The 15,890-nt window shown below is 37.1% G+C and overlaps 1 protein-coding gene across 3 annotated transcripts in view; it reads left to right on the top strand.

Annotated features, from left to right (window-relative positions):
* Positions 1 to 15,890, top strand: part of LOC145286217 (kynurenine aminotransferase-like) — a 96,964-nt gene that overhangs the window by 18,679 nt on the left and 62,395 nt on the right. The window contains exon 1 of one of the 3 annotated variants that reach the window (XM_080135021.1): positions 10,409 to 11,297. The exons of 1 other annotated variant lie outside the window; for it this stretch is intronic. In XM_080135021.1, the coding sequence (XP_079991147.1) occupies positions 11,267 to 11,297 (31 nt within the window). In that variant the 5' untranslated portion in view covers positions 10,409 to 11,266. Of the gene's footprint in view, positions 1 to 10,408; positions 11,298 to 15,890 lie in introns of those variants that run through there. One more of the 3 variants, XM_080135023.1, reaches the window with a different exon arrangement.

The following is a 15,890-nucleotide window of genomic DNA, read 5'->3' as shown; positions in this document are numbered from 1 at the left end:
AGCACACATAAAAAAACAAACAAAGAAACGTTTGTCGAAAGCTGACAGCCATCACAGCTGTCTACAAAAATGTGGATTACAGTAAAGAGTACAAAACTACCAAAGCAACTGTATACAAGTGCTTGCAACAAATCTTGTAGTTGATTTTTTATACTGCATAACATTTAACCTTACGTCCCGTGACCTTTACAGAAATAAGCTATCTTTTTTTTTAGCACGACTTTCAAGAGACAAAGTGGTCAAAACAATAGATGTGAACATCAGTAAAGGCAAACAGACAGAGATAGAAAAAACAAAAGTTTCAGTTCTGGTAGAAACAAAGGTGAAGCTAATTTTATTCAAACACAGACTGAATGCAAGATAATTGGGAACTACTATCTAGATCTTTTCATTTTTTTTTTTTTTTAATTTTCTCATTTCGTTTTTACTGAAGATGGGGCATCCTTACGGATGCCAAACAATCACCCACTATCTTATACATTCCAACCAAGACATTTTTGTAAGATTCTAATCGTCTCTTCGAGTGCAATTGGTTGAATCTTTCTTGCACTTGGTTCACTAAGTATATTTGCCAGTTTTTGAAATTCTTTTTCATGCGTCCAGTTACTCCTATAATTACTGAAATGATATAGATCTTCCTAAGATTCCAGTTTCTTTTAATGTCGTTCATAAGACATTGGTATTCGTTATCTTTTCCTTCTCAACTCTGTTTACGCCAGCATTATTGGGAACAGTAACTCTGTGTGTGTGTGTGTGTGTGTGTGTGTGTGTGTGTGTGTGTGTGTGTGTGTGTGTGTGTGTGTTTAGGTAGCATTTTTTCATCATCCTTTGTCTGTCGAAATGAGTAACTTTCCATTTCGGTAGGGTATGGTCTATCAATGGTGCTGTACCTTTCTCTAACCTCAAGGTTGTTTAGGCATGGTTCAAAAAGGGTAGGGCGTCCCTTTTCGGATATATAAGTATGCAATGTCTTTATTATGGGTGGAGGGTGAAATTCCCTAAGCAGACGTTGCCCACTATGACCCATCCCAGGTCAATTTCTGGGCATATGGAGCATCATTGGGGCGTTTATTTGTTGACACACCTTGTGGATTCTTAAGATGTCTCGTCCGAGAAGGAGCATGATAGGAGTTTTAGGCTCAATGGTGGGGATGAGGTGAGCTATCCTTTTAAGGTGTAGATGGTGGAACGCTGCCTCAGGGGTTGGGATGCTAGACCTATCATTAGGTATTTCATCACATTCGACTAGGCTGGGGAGTGGGATGCTGGTTTTTCCATTTAGGGATTCCACTGTGAAGCCTACTGCTCTTCTTCCTGTGGTCTGTATTGCTCCAGCACAGGTTTTCAGGGAATAAGGGAAACTCGGTCCATCACTCTTGAAGGTGTCGAAGAATTCTGAGCGTGCCAAGGACCAGTTGCTTTGTTCGTCTATGATGGTGTACATCTTTACCGCCTTGTCTGGTTGGTCGGTTGGGTAAATATTCACCAGGCAAATCTTAGAACACAACCTTTCCGACAGGTTGTCACCGCAAACCTGTGTGCATTGTGAGACCAATCCGATTGTTGCCAGGGAGTCGTCCTCCTTGTCGTGCTTTGCAGTAGGTCTCACATCGACGATCCGTGGAGGTGGCCCTGGATGAAGAGTAGTGTTGTGGTCTTCGCTGTCACACTCCTTGCATTTAACGTTAGCTCTGCAGAACCTGGATGAATGTGCTGTAGATGAGCAACATTTGAAGCAGATGCCATTTTCTCTTATGAAAGTCTCATGTTCTTTCAAGGGTTTCTCTCGAATGATGTGGCATTTTGACAATGGGTGGAAGACCTTGTGCAGTGGCCAATATTGCATGGGTATGTGCTCGTTCTTGTTTTGTCGACTCTCAAAGTTTGAAACTGTAGGGGACACTTCAGTTTTGTTCACAGATATTGCTCTGTGTTTGCGTTTTTGTGAGGGGGACCCTTTCTACCGGTGGGTTAATCCTGAAACTTGGATCATTTTTGATCTTAGCTTGCTGTGTGACAAAGTTCACGAACACTTTGAATGGAGGGAACATGACGGTGGCGCTCTTTGTACTTGGAGCCGACAGATAACTATCTATCTTGAAGCGAGGATGGCAATTTGGCAATGAAGGGACAAAGTCCTCGTGCGGTGTCCAAAGAAATGAGACCAGGAAGGTCTCCATCTTCCTTAGCCAACAAGACGTCAGTAGCTAGATTGCCAAATTCTCTTACTCTCACAGAATCATTGTTAGACAGCTCTGAAAAATCGTCCACACGTTTAAAGAGCGCATCTTCTATCATCTCCGGGGCACCGTACCATTCTTCGAGTCGGTCCCATATTCTTCTAAGTTCCTTCTCTGGATGATTCAGGTGGGCTGATCTTAATCTTCTTGCGTGTTCTCCTGCCTTTTTACCGAGCCACTTTACAAGGTCTATTTCTTCACTACATGTGAGACTGAAGTGTTTCACGGCACTTTGGAAAGACCATTTCCAAGTTTGGTAGTCCTCAGATCTGTCATTGAAGAGTGGCAGTCCAGTAGTAATCAATTCATGCCGGGTAAAGTACCTCACAAGGTCTGACATATATTGGGACTGATAAGCATCCCTGTTATCAGTGAAGTTCCAGTTGTCGGATGGTTTGGTGCCTTCCACGTGTGAGGTGGGTGGGTGAAGGCTGATAACAGGGGGTGATCGCATGGGTCCCTCTGAGCTCCTCAGTCTGAAGGGAGGTGATTGGTCGCCAGGTTTATACTGGTCATATTTGTATTCTCGAAGTGATTCGGGTCCGATAATCTCCTCTTTAGGTTGCTTTGCCTGGTCAGCTGGTCAGCTACGTACACCTTGACTCTTGTGTTAGGGTCATCAGGTGTACGATCAAGGTTCAAATGGTGGCAGCTAGACCACTCATTTAATTCGTCAGCAGCTTCTCTGAGAACCTCCGCCTCAGCTGCGGCGACAGCTGTTTCCTTTTCGAGCTGCACCTTTTCTAACTCCATCCTTATTTTGATTTCTTTGTTGATGAAGGCTAAACATGCTTTGGCCGCCTCAGCCTTCGCTTGAGCGATAGCAGCGGCGGCAGCTACTGATGATCTGCTGGAGGACAGTGAGGAGCGAGAAGCATGAGACCTTGTGCGATTCGATGTGTTGTCTGCCATCGTTGAAGGGGAGAAGGAAAAGGTCGTCCGTAATAAGGCAAAGTCTAAAGCTAAACTGAAAGAATAAAATGAACGGTGTGGGCACCACTATTGTTGGAGTGGTGTCCGTTTAGAAGATAGATAAGTTCTTATCTCCGTGTGGGAGAAATGTAATCCGCTAAGAACTGTTAAACACGGCCATGGTTGGTAGAGTTTGTAGTTCTGATGGTTGAAGTGTACTCCACGTGTTATCCATCCATCTGGGAAGCCTTCGTTTTTTACTATACTCTCCCTAGGATGCGTTTGTTTAGAAACATACGATCCTTAGAAAAAAAAAAAATTAAATAAAAAAAGGCCATATAGAATATACCTTTTTGATCTTCTGGCTAGGATCCAAGGGTAGTATCTGTTCTGCAATATATTATATATGAAAGATACTGTCGTGGAATTTCCACAGGTCTCGATAGTAAAAATAAAATTTGTGGACTTAATTTCCTTAAATGAATATGTAAAAAATAGAAAATCGCAAAATTAATGCAAAATTTATATCTAAGAGTAATAAATGTCATCATTTAATATTAATTTTAACCTACTTTCTTCAAGCTAGCAGGCGGAAAACGGATGTTTAATATCAATGTTCAACTTTTGGGTTTGGCAGATATTATGACTCACACTCTTTCTTTTTTCTCTTCTTCTTTGTCTACTTCTTTTTTTTCGCCTTTTTATTTTTTCAATCATCTTTCCTTTTTTTTTTTCTCCTTCAATTCTTTTTTTTTTTCTCCTTCAATTTTCTTATCAGTTTGTTCAAGCTGGAGATGAGGAATCCTATCGAATGCCAGACATTCACTCGCTACCTCATATATTCCAACCAAGAGATCTTTTTAAGATTCTAACCGTCTCTTTAACTGCAATTATTTGAATTTCTTTTGCACTTGGTTCACCGGGTATATTTGCCAGGTAGTTTTTTAAAATTCTTTTTCATGAGTCTGGTTGCTCCTATAAACACTGGAATGATGGCGATCTTCTTAAGATTTCAGTTTCTTTTCATGTCATACATAAGATCTTGGTATTTTGTTATGTCTCCTCTCTCAGTTCTGTTTAATCTGACATCATTGGGAACACTAACTTCTACTAAATAGCGTCTTTTTCCTTCTTGTCCCATATCACTATTTCAGGTTTAATAGCTCCATTTTCAAGGTACGTAGCTGTAGAAATTGCATAGTTATAGTGGATAGTGTATAAGTTACTAATGAATAACCATGTAATATGGAAGATGAAGCAGAGAAAACACTTACGTCGCGTGTTTACTATGGATGGCTATCTTTGTTTTATGGGGAAAAGCCAATATATATATATATATATATATATATATATATATATATATATATAAAGTAGTAACGTTCGCGTGTGTGTGTGTACAACTCTCCTACAGCCCACACCATTGGACAGATCATGACTAAACCTGGAATGATGGTCATCCCCCACCTAGGGATGGTGCACCCATTTTTCAAGGTTATGGTCAAACTCAACAATAATTCATATTTACTAGATTTATGTTGTAACTAGCAGGGGAGGGGGGGGGGACACCCGGCTTTGCCCGATCATAAAATATGCTTAAATATGATATTTTGATTTGTTCAGATATCGTATATATTATTATAGAGTCGTGATTTCAAAAAAAAAAAAAAAAAAGTATCTGGGTGCTATCAACTAGAATCGAAACCGGAAACAAAACTGTAACATTTAAAGCTGGTGACGTTACCATTGTACCAATGTGGCATGCATATGAACTAATTAAAAATAAACTAAGATGAATGTACAAAATGTATAAGTATTTTTCAATTTCGAATTTTGATGCCTTGAAAACTATTTTAACTGGCTAAAGACCCATAAAAGAATGATCCATAAAAAAAATCCAATCATTTGAGGACCCTAGTAGTTTTATTTATTTATTTTTTTTTTTCAAAATGACAAGCGAGACTATCGTGAAATTTAAATTTAACTTGGAAAAACTGTTTTAAAATAGCGCGGTACCAAAAATAAAAATAGATAGAAAAATACCCCCTTCGGATTTGTACTTGCACAAAGATTTGAAAAAGTTGTCAACAAAAACAAATATATAACAAGTAAATGTTTTCAAAATCAAGATAAGTTACTTTTCTACCTAACTGGATAAGTTTTAGTGTTTTTATTTAATGTAAAATGTTTATTCGGCTCGAAAAACACAGTTTTTAATACTATTTGTAAATTACAAATGGCGGAAGACTGTGTTAAACACGTTAAGTTTGGGAAAATGAGTTAAAACTAAAAAAGTGTACAAATTACTGTTAAATAACTACCGAATATGTCAGCTTATGCCACGGTAACATATATTGAGTGAGTTCCTAACAGTATTTTGTATAGTTTTTTAGTTTTAACTCATTTTCCCGCCATTTGTATTTTTCAAATATACCGATAAACACTGCATGTTTTCGAGCCGATTAAACATTTTACATTAAATAAAAACACTAAAATCTTATCCAATTAGGTAGAAAAGTAACTTATCTTGCCTTTGATAATATTTATTTATTATATATTTATTTTTTGACAACTTTTTTGTATCTGTGTTTAGTAATACAAACCCTTTTTATTTAATATAACATTTAGTCAGCTCGAAAAACAGTGTTTATCGGTATATTTGCAAAATACAAATGGTGCCGGACACTATTGATTATGTTAAGTTTGGGAAAATGAGTTAATACTAAAAAACTATACAAAATACTGTCAGAAACCCACCGAATATATCAGCCTATGTCATGGTAACATATATTCGGTGGGTTTCTGACACTGTTTTGCATAGTTTTTAGCTTATTTTCCCAAACTTAACATATTCAACAGAGTCCACAACCATTTGTCTTTTTCAAATACATCGATAAACACTGTGTATTTTTCGAGCTGATTAAACATTTTATACTAAATAAAAACACTAAAAAATCATCCAATTAGGTAGAGACGTAACTTACCTTACCATTGCTTTCATTTATTTGCCCGTCCCCTCACCCAAATACTAATTAAAAACTCACATTTTTTAATACAAAAAACAAAAAAAAAATAACTCGATTTGGCGTTTCAACATTTTAGCAATGTTCGGCTTAATCCACTGATTGTCGGTCGAGTCCAAGCCATGGTTGACGGAAATTCCTGAGGATCTGGATCCAATTCTGCAAGAGTACCATTTTTTTACATTTTCGCAGTTTTTTGGGGTTTTTTTTTCACTTTTTGGAGTAGATTGCTGTACTAAGAATATAAGAAACATGCATTTTCTCTTTTTATTAGATTTTTTTCATTACACCAAACTGAGCCACAGCAACATGTGTCAGGGTACAGCTAGTTTAAAAATAAAACAAATTGACCAATTTACGTGATTTTTAGAATATGATATTATCATTTTCTTATGGCTATGTACATCATACAAAAACCAAATCTGTCATGGTGTATCAGATTACCGCTCCCATTTTTTTGTAAACAAACATGGACAATCATCAGCAAATCTTCAAAGTCGTCTCTGAGCACGTGCACTAACGGAACATTTGTTTTGATCACAAAGAAAACAAAAAATAAATATAAAACTTAATTTTTCACAAACTAAACAAAAACAACAGATTTATTTTAATCCGAAATTAATGTAAACGCAGTCAATAAACACCTAAGACATTTTTGGTGTAAAATTAATTATAGTCATTCATTTGTTTATCCACTCGCCTGTAACCAGAACACCTTTCGATGAAGCCAGCAACTTCCACAGCTTTGGCCAGGAGCTAGGAGACTCTCATCAAGTGGCAAGTTGGAGTGCCCAATTGCTGTAGGAACCAGAGGGAACAGCAGTACCCAAACAGGCTTTGTTAGTGCTAACTGCCACAAACTACCTGTATGCGATACACACTCTACTCTCTACTGCTGTCTGAATCCTAAAACTCCCCTCACGGCCCGCAACTCCAGCCTGCACCTGCTCCAAATCCTAACCTCAACAGCTTCCAGTGATTCCAGCAGCTCCAGCTCACTCCTGCAACTTCCAGTAACTCTAGCAGCCTCCAACTACCTCTCCTGCAGCTGCAGCTTCCAGTGACTTCGACAGCTACTAGCTTCAATGTTCACTGACATCCAACTACCAAGTCCAACACTCACTGACATCCTGCTACCCGTTTCAGTGCCCACTTACATCCAGTTACCAGTTCCAGCGCCTATCAACATCCAATACTCCATCAAATGTCTGACTACCAGTTTCCAGCATGTATATGACTCAGATCAACCTCAGTAGGTTGTTATGTCCGAGCATGTGAGCTGTTTCTTTAAGTTTTCTCACTTTCCAGTGGGTCTCTCTGTTCATTATTTTTACTTCATCTCATAGGGGGCGATGGTCCCCCCTCTCCAAGCAAACCAAGCATAGAGCTGAATGCAATTTGGACACCTCTGATAGAGCTGAATGCAATTTGGACACCTCTGATAGAGAGAGAAAACCTCGAATAACAACATAGGTTTAACATTAACAAAAACCAACTAAGAATTGTCCTAGTGACATATGGCCGAGTAGTCCTAGACATTGTATCAAAGTTTACAGTTACCCAAAGGTGCTGAGTTCAATCCTGAACGAAGGCAATGAAAAGTAACATTCGAAACAGAGAATCAGCAACTATGTCCCAGAGCCTAGCTGGAGTCCGAACAGGGTACCCCCGTAATAATAATAAAGGGTTGGGCTCAAGACTCCTAACAAATGGTTCCCCAGTTCAATATAAAAGGCAAAACGGCCGAAACGTTGTGACTATAGCAACCAAGATGAGGAAGTCAGTCCGACAATCTCAATCAATGAGAATTACTGAGGTTCTGAATACTATAAGGAAATCCGGCAATCAAATCAATCAAAGTGTCAGTTCAATTGACATTCCTAGGACACAAAATATCCAGTAGAGGGGTTGAACCTGATGACAAAAAATGCAAAGCGATCATGAACATGCCAGATCCAAACAAAACAGGCATGATAAATTCCTAACTTATCAAATGAAACTGCACCTCTTCGATAAACCACAGAAAGAAGCTGTTCGACGACTAAAATACTTTGACCCAGAGTATGTGATGGGAAAACTTGGTCCAGGATAGGCAAAGTGATTGAACATTGCTCTCAACCATGATCATACTTGATACTGATGGATAATGGCAGAACTATACGCCGAAACCATCAAGATCTACTGCTAGTACCTCGTTCAAAGGTACCAACAGCACAACCTTACCCTGACACAATATTTGGTTTACCCAAGCAACTTCATCAACCAAGAGCAGGCGCACCAAACTCAACAACTCCAGAGTTAGGAGTTTGATCAGGACGACCAATACATCAACCCAGATGGATGCAAGATTATATATGTTAAGTGAACTTGCATTTCAATAGCAAAGGACCTTGGGAGGGAGGATGTTGTACATATATATACGAAAGACATTTACTGTGGGTTGACAGTTGAAGACACTTCCAGTAGCTAGGGCTTCCGGTAAGATGGCGTTCTGGAAATAAAAAGTGTTTTAAACTACTCGGAGCCAATCTCTTTCCTCATATCTCTACACATTCATGATGGTATTAAATAAGTATCTGCATGGTAAGACAAACTTATTTTATTGTCACACTCACAAATAGATAAACTTTGCTTATATAAATCGCATACATAATAATGTATGGATGGCTCTCGTCTGGGTGAGGCCCTGTGTTTTGACAAGCTTCTGGGTTTGACCTTTACTCCTGATCTGAAATGGAACACGTACATCAAGTCTGTTGCCAAGGTCGCTGGAAAGATGGTGGGATCCTTCTACCGCTCCAGAAGATATCTCACTACTGATGCAATTCTCTATCTATATAAAAGCCAAGTACGTCCAAGGATGGAATACTGTTGCCATATCTGGGCAGGAGCTGCTAAAAACAGCCTATCCTGCCTTGACAGAGTACAAAATAGACTTCGTGGCTTAGTGGGAGATGCCCTTTTCTCTACCCTGCAACCTCTCTCCCACAGAAGAGACATTGCGAGCCTATCCTTGTTTTATCGTTATTTCCATGGCAGGTGCTCGTCTGAACTCCAATCTCTGGTCCCCCCTCGCCAATCTTTCACGAAAAACACCCGTCTAGCTGAATCCACTGTGAAAAATTTCCTCCACTCTATATCTGTGCCTAAATCAAAACGCGGATTCCATGAACAAAGCTTCTCTCTTAGAACTGCACGCCTGTGGAACTCTGTTCCGGCTGCCTGCTTCCCTCCGGACTACAACTTGGATGTCTTCAAGTCCAATGTTAACAAATTCCTAATGAACTGCCCCCTTAATTAAACACTTCATCAAATCTCCACACTAACGTAATGTACTTGCAATAACCCTTATCCCTGAGTGGCTTCCGGGCCTTGATAAGTGGTGATCACTGTGTAAAAAAAAAAAAAAAAAATACAACAAAGACACAAAAACTTCAACCCCATGAGATGCCTATCCTCGCTCTGGCTGATCCTGATACATGACCTCCATTGCCTTATGTCCACTTTCTTAGTTGTATGGTCGATTGGCAGCTTCACCCTTTCGACCTGCTGCCACATTTTTACCACCTCCAAAAAAAATAAAAAATAAATTTGAAAAAAACTTGGCACATGTGCACTTTAATTCACCAGAAGAATTGTTTGCTTTCATTTTCAGAAGAATTATTGTTATCTTAATATATTAAGAAGGCTGGCCTTCGGGTTAAATGCAGTATTGTGGTGAATGGTGCTGACTAAAAGTAATCTCAAGTTTCGTAGACAATTAGGAAGACTTTCGACCCTCCCCCCCCCAAATTTCTTAGGGCTTCATGCCTAAGTTTGTCGTTATTCATTTTGATTTATATTCCTTAAAGTAATCATTATAGTAATGTATTTTGGATTTAAGGCGTAATAAACTAAATATATAAGATCACAGTGTAGTATCTTTTCTGATGTTGCACTGCTACAGTGCAGTGCTGCAGTGCTGCACTGTGCGCTGCTGCACTGTATTTAATTTTTCCTTGGTTAATATATTGAGGCAATTTTTATTTTTGCCTACTTCCAGAGTGACCCCCCCCCTTTCCCATTAAAAACGACCTTGTGGTTCATTTTCCTTTCATGGGGAACTAAATAAATATAAATATATTACGAAGGCCACGGTTGAAGTGCATTTATGTCGAAAACTTCCTAAAAAAATGGCTGCTGGTCTATAAAAAAAAAAAAAAAAAAAAAAAAATAGTACTTGTACTGTTTAATCAAGACATTAAAAAAATGAAAATATTGAAAAAAGGTTATCTTGTACGTATCCGTTTTGAACTGAAGATCTCCGGAAAAAAAAATTCACTTAATTTGATCGAGTAGGATTTTTTTTTTTTTTTACAACGGAAAAACGAAAAAAAAAAACACGTTTTTATGACAGCACGTTGAAGGGAGATATCTTTGATTTTTTTTTTTAATTTTTGTTTGGATTTTTACAGCACGCCACGGGGAGATAAGTTCGAAATTTGACCGAAAAACATCGAGTGATTTTGAAGTGGGTGATCGGTTTACTAGAACTTTGCATTAGAAACTGAGCACTCCTTACAAATATTAAAATATTGACCATTTTCCATTTATTTTATACTCCGGTTCATGGCAATAATCCGCTGGAAAAAAAAAAAAATGAAAAACATATGAGGGGGGTACTACACGGAAACCCATTCTTAACGTAGAGGGAGGACGTTTTGTAACTATTACTATTATATACAAGAAAATCCTACTGAGAAAAAAATAATAATAATAGCACGGCCCGTATTCTGCGTAAGTACCAAAAGGTGTTTCATTTTCTGTTATTGCTAAATGGTCTGGTCCGTAAATCGCAATCGGAAACATTTGTGTCGATATGGGTGTTCTGTTATGTAAAACTACCAACTTATTTCCACAGTGAGGTTACCTCCAGTTTAATAATAGACTAACCACGAAAGAAATCAACTCGATTTCGTAAGACACGCTCTATATACATTTCAACTAACCAACCGTGGAAGAAGGAAAGTGAAAGAGCATTTTTGTTAAGGTCTTTTGTTTATGTTCGCGTGGAGTTTATAGTTTTTGTCGGACGGGCAGAATTCAAAAAATAAAATGTTGAATTTAATCTTTAAACATGTAGGAGGTAAGTACAATATTTTATATTTATTTTGTCACAATAATTACACCCCCCCTCATATCTCTTCGGAGTTTGCGCTACTAAAAATTAAGTAATAAAACTAGTTAAACTGAATTTTTATAAAACTTTAAATTTAAAATTAAGCAAAAGTAAAAAAAAAAAAAGTTAGATCTTTTTATGATATGGTGTTTTGTGAAATAGAAGTTCAATAAACAACGATCTTAAAATATTGTTTTGTAATTTTATTAAAAAGAGTATACTTTTTTTTTTTAATTAAGTTTTGGTTGTGTCTGATATAATTTCGTCGAGTATAATATTGAAAAAATATGAAAAATAAAACTTTTTATTATTAGTTTCATTTCTTAAAAAAAAAAAAAATAGGGTACTCATGCAGTGCAGTTACTGTCGTGCTGAAATAACGTTATTATTTAAAAAGCCATTCTTAACATGGGGAGGGGAGATTGTTTTGTACCTGTGTACTTTAACTTTACAATTGAGTAAAAAAAACATATCATAAAACTTTAATTAAACTTGGAAATACGATTTAAAAAAATAGTGCGGATCAGTAAGTGCATTTAGCACCAAAAATATAAAAGAAAAGGTTGTTTAAATGTCATTAGGTCATATATATATATTATATATATGTCGGAACCTCGAAGTCATTATAGCGGTATTGTCCCTTGATGTTTGCAATTGCAAAAAGTAACATTAAAAATATTAAAACAACAAGAAAGATATATACAAAAAAAAACAAAAAAAAACATTGATTATTGTTGATCCCCACGATTATTTAAAAACAAACAAACAAAAAACGGAATTATTGTACATAAGGTCTCTGTAACGGACCGCGATATTTTTAAATTTTCAAGTTAAATTTACGGTATCATTTCTTTTTTTTTTTTTTAAATTAAATTTTTAAGTGAAAATACAAAATAGTTAAAAAACAAAAAACAAAAAGCTTCTAACCTTTGCATATTAAGAAAGTTATTAGGTTATTTCAACAATATTCTGCATAACTACCAGTCTCTGTTCAGTATTCACCCTCTAAAAATGACTCCCCCCCCCCTGTTACTTGTAAACGTCTAGATGTATACTGGAAAACTTGGCAATAAAAATAAATGAAAATAACAATTAATTTAGAATTTAGAGTGAGGGATCAGTTTCGCTTATAAATGTAACGTAAATAATTCCTTTCTCGACTAGATAACGTTATAAAGGCTTGAAACTAATCTTTATTTTTATTCAAATCTCAGGTATTTAATCTTCGAAATTGATTATATATGTATTGTTTGCTGGAGCATTTTTGTATTGCCACCCGAACTTAGGGTTAGTGGTATGTTTAAGTATGTTATAACTTTTGTTTTAAACTTTTATAGCCAAGTTTTTCAGTTTATTTACATGTAATCTTCTATTTACCGGCACCTTTCAAGTAAAGGGGAAGCACTCTGGATGGTTGCAAAACTTTGCCGGGATCACTCTGTCCGTTATCCCTAATGAGGTCACCTTAAGCTACCGGCAATTTCCTCAAACTGAGAAGGTAGTGCCTTGAATTATTGCCTTCTGAGATCGATCTACTCTGGTCACAAGCCTAATGGCTTGTGACCAGTAAATATATAAAGTTAATTTAATTTTTACGGTTAGGTACGTGCAATTTAATGGTGAAAACTGATAGGGCCATGGTTTTCAAAGCTATCATAATTTTATGAGTTTCCGACTACTTTTTGATAGTGTTAGAAAGATTATTCTATAAAGAAAACATTTTTTACACATGAAAAACTCGGAAATTCAACTAAATTTGAAAACTAAATAAATTAATTGTAAAAATCCCTTGAAAGATAAATATTAGTTTTCTGGAACTATTTTGAAGAAAACAAGTAAAGTCTTAAGATACTGAATTTAAAAAGAATGTTCAATTATCTTCAAAAAGCAAGTTTAGTCACAGAAACTGGCCTTTGCCGGATCAAAACAAACAAAAAGGCAATGGGCAAAATGACTATGGAAGTTGAAAATGTCAAAAATTCAATTTTATTTACTTAGGACTTCTATCCAGTTATGGCTGACAGAACAAAAGTAAGCTACCACCATGAAGTAAATAAAGGGTTTCATTCGAAATTTCGTCCAGATTCCCCGAGTTTGACATGACAAGATACACCTGAAGAAGGTTGGGTGTTATATCGACCGGAATGTTGTGAAAATGACACTAAAGATGAGAACAGTAGTCCAAAGAATTCGAATATTATGAATAATTACTTCTGTAAAATTGAATACATTTTGTATTCGTTTTGGCTGTATTGTAACTTCTAAGAAATATTTCATCATCTATCGTCTTCTTTTTCTTATGGATGCAGTAAAATGTACCCTATTGTATTGACCTGGATAGCTTCATAAGCAAAAGCTACATTTGAAAAAAATTTGTCATTCATTTTGTACTAAATTATTCCATCAAAATGACAAGGTACTACAATAAGGCTGACTGAGATGCAATTAGAGATCATATCAGAGACACCCCATGGAGAAATATCTTTTCTCTCCATGCAGAACAGTGTGCAAATGAGACCACTGAATGGTTCAAAGCAGCAATTGAAGCACATGTTCCCACATGGAAGTTCTATAGCAAACACCACTTTCCCCAATGGTTTACTTCTACTTGCACAGCAGTCATTGCTCAAAGGCAACATGCATACAGCAGATTTATCGAGCATAAGTCCAGTACAAATAAACAAAAGTTTATAGAAGCTAGAAGTAATTGTAAGAAAGAAGTAGCGACAACTAAGAGAGAATATACAGAAACCATCAGAAAACGCATTGAAGCGCAAAAATTAGGAACTCGTGATTTCTGGAAAATCTACAACAGTGTAGTAAATAATGGTTAATCAACAATCCCCCCACTATCCAACAATCATTTTGCATGGCAACCGAGAAAGCTAACATACTTGCCCGTCAGTTTGCCTCAAATTCTATTTTGGACCTAGCAAACCACTCCTTCCCTGATTTTCCTTTGCGGACAGAAACCACACTAATGACCTGAAAATCACCCCTTCTCAAGTACATATCATAAAAAACCTAAACACCTCAAAAGTATGTATCTTCCCAGCTGTACTATTAAAAAATCCTCTGCTGAGGTTGCTCCAGTTCTCTCCAAACTCTTTAACAAATGCCTTAATCAATCATGCTTTCCTGACTGCTAGAAAACTGCTTCTGTGGTACTAGTTTACAAAAATTCTAGCGACAGAACTGCCCCATTAAATTATCACCCTATTAGCCTCTTCCCTCTTTTCGCCAAAATATTTGAGTCCATAATTAATCAATCTCTAGTCCACCATCTTACAGTTGCTAAACTTTTGTCCGACCATCAATGTGAATTTAGGCAAGCTCGTTCTACTGCAAATATTCTAACTATAATCTTTGGACATATATACCATGCACTGGATAAGACAGGGGATGGGAGGGCAGTAGCTTTATATATATCTAAGACAGGGTATGGCACAGTGGTCTTCTCATGAAAATCAGATCCTATGGTATTACTGGACGAATACTTAACATAATTAAATCCTTAAATAAGAGAAGAATCCAGGTTGTCCTCGATGGTTGTACGTCTAAACAATGATATAAATGCAGGTGTAGCTCATGGGTCGATCCTTGGACCTTTATTATTCTTGATATTCATAAATGACCTCCCTGATAAAATTGTCTCTTAAGATGGGCATATTTGCTGATGACATCACGCTCTATAGCAGGCACAAGGGGAAAACGAATGAACACATATCCAAGGCAATGGTGGAAACAATAGAGGAAGACCTCCAGTCTGTAGTGGAATGAGGTCTAAAATGCACGGTAACGTTCAATGCGACCAAGACTAAGCTTGTCTCCTTTAATAATTACAAGAAACCTTCTCAACCATGAATAGCTATGACTAAAGATACATTACTTGAAAGTACTTCTTTCAAACTCCTCAGCTTAGCGTTCACAGGGAACATGAGTTGGAACAGACACATCAAGACTGCTGCTAAGAAGGTGGGCTCTCACTACTATGCTAGAAAGTTATTTAAGCCTAAAAGTATCATGTACCTCTATAAGGCCACCATTCGCCCATGTATGGAGTATTGTTGTCATATTTAGGCTGGTGCATCTGCTACTAGTCTCTCACTCCTGGGCAGAGTTCAAAAGAGTCGCCAACCTGATAGGTCCTAAACTGTCATCTAGGTTTCAATCTCTGTCCTATCGACAAAATGTTGCATCCCTCTGGCTGTTTTACAAGTATTTTACTCCAATGAACTACAAGCCCTTGTACCCCCTCGCCGTAAATACCCCCGACAAACCCGATAAGCAGCAAAGTCCCACCCTTATACAATAGAGATCCCTAGATGTAAAATAGTCATCTACTCTAATAGTTTCTTCTCTAGAGCTACTAGACTGTGGAATTCACTTCCTGCTTCCCCAACTGTACTGACATGCAGAAGTTCAAGTGTAATGTGAACAAACATCTTGCTACTCAACTCCCTACATAGTATCCCTGATAAGTATTTTTAAATTATCAGGTATTTCAATTATTTACCCCCCCCCATTATAGAATTTTTACTCCTGATTGAGAACCTCTGG

Source organism: Euprymna scolopes, chromosome 10 (genome assembly GCF_053919585.1).
Source record: "Euprymna scolopes isolate OS-2025 chromosome 10, ASM5391958v1, whole genome shotgun sequence".
Classification (NCBI taxonomy): Eukaryota; Metazoa; Mollusca; class Cephalopoda; order Sepiida; family Sepiolidae; genus Euprymna; species Euprymna scolopes.
Note: the sequence above shows the minus strand (reverse complement) of the source record. Positions and strands in the feature narration are given on the sequence as shown.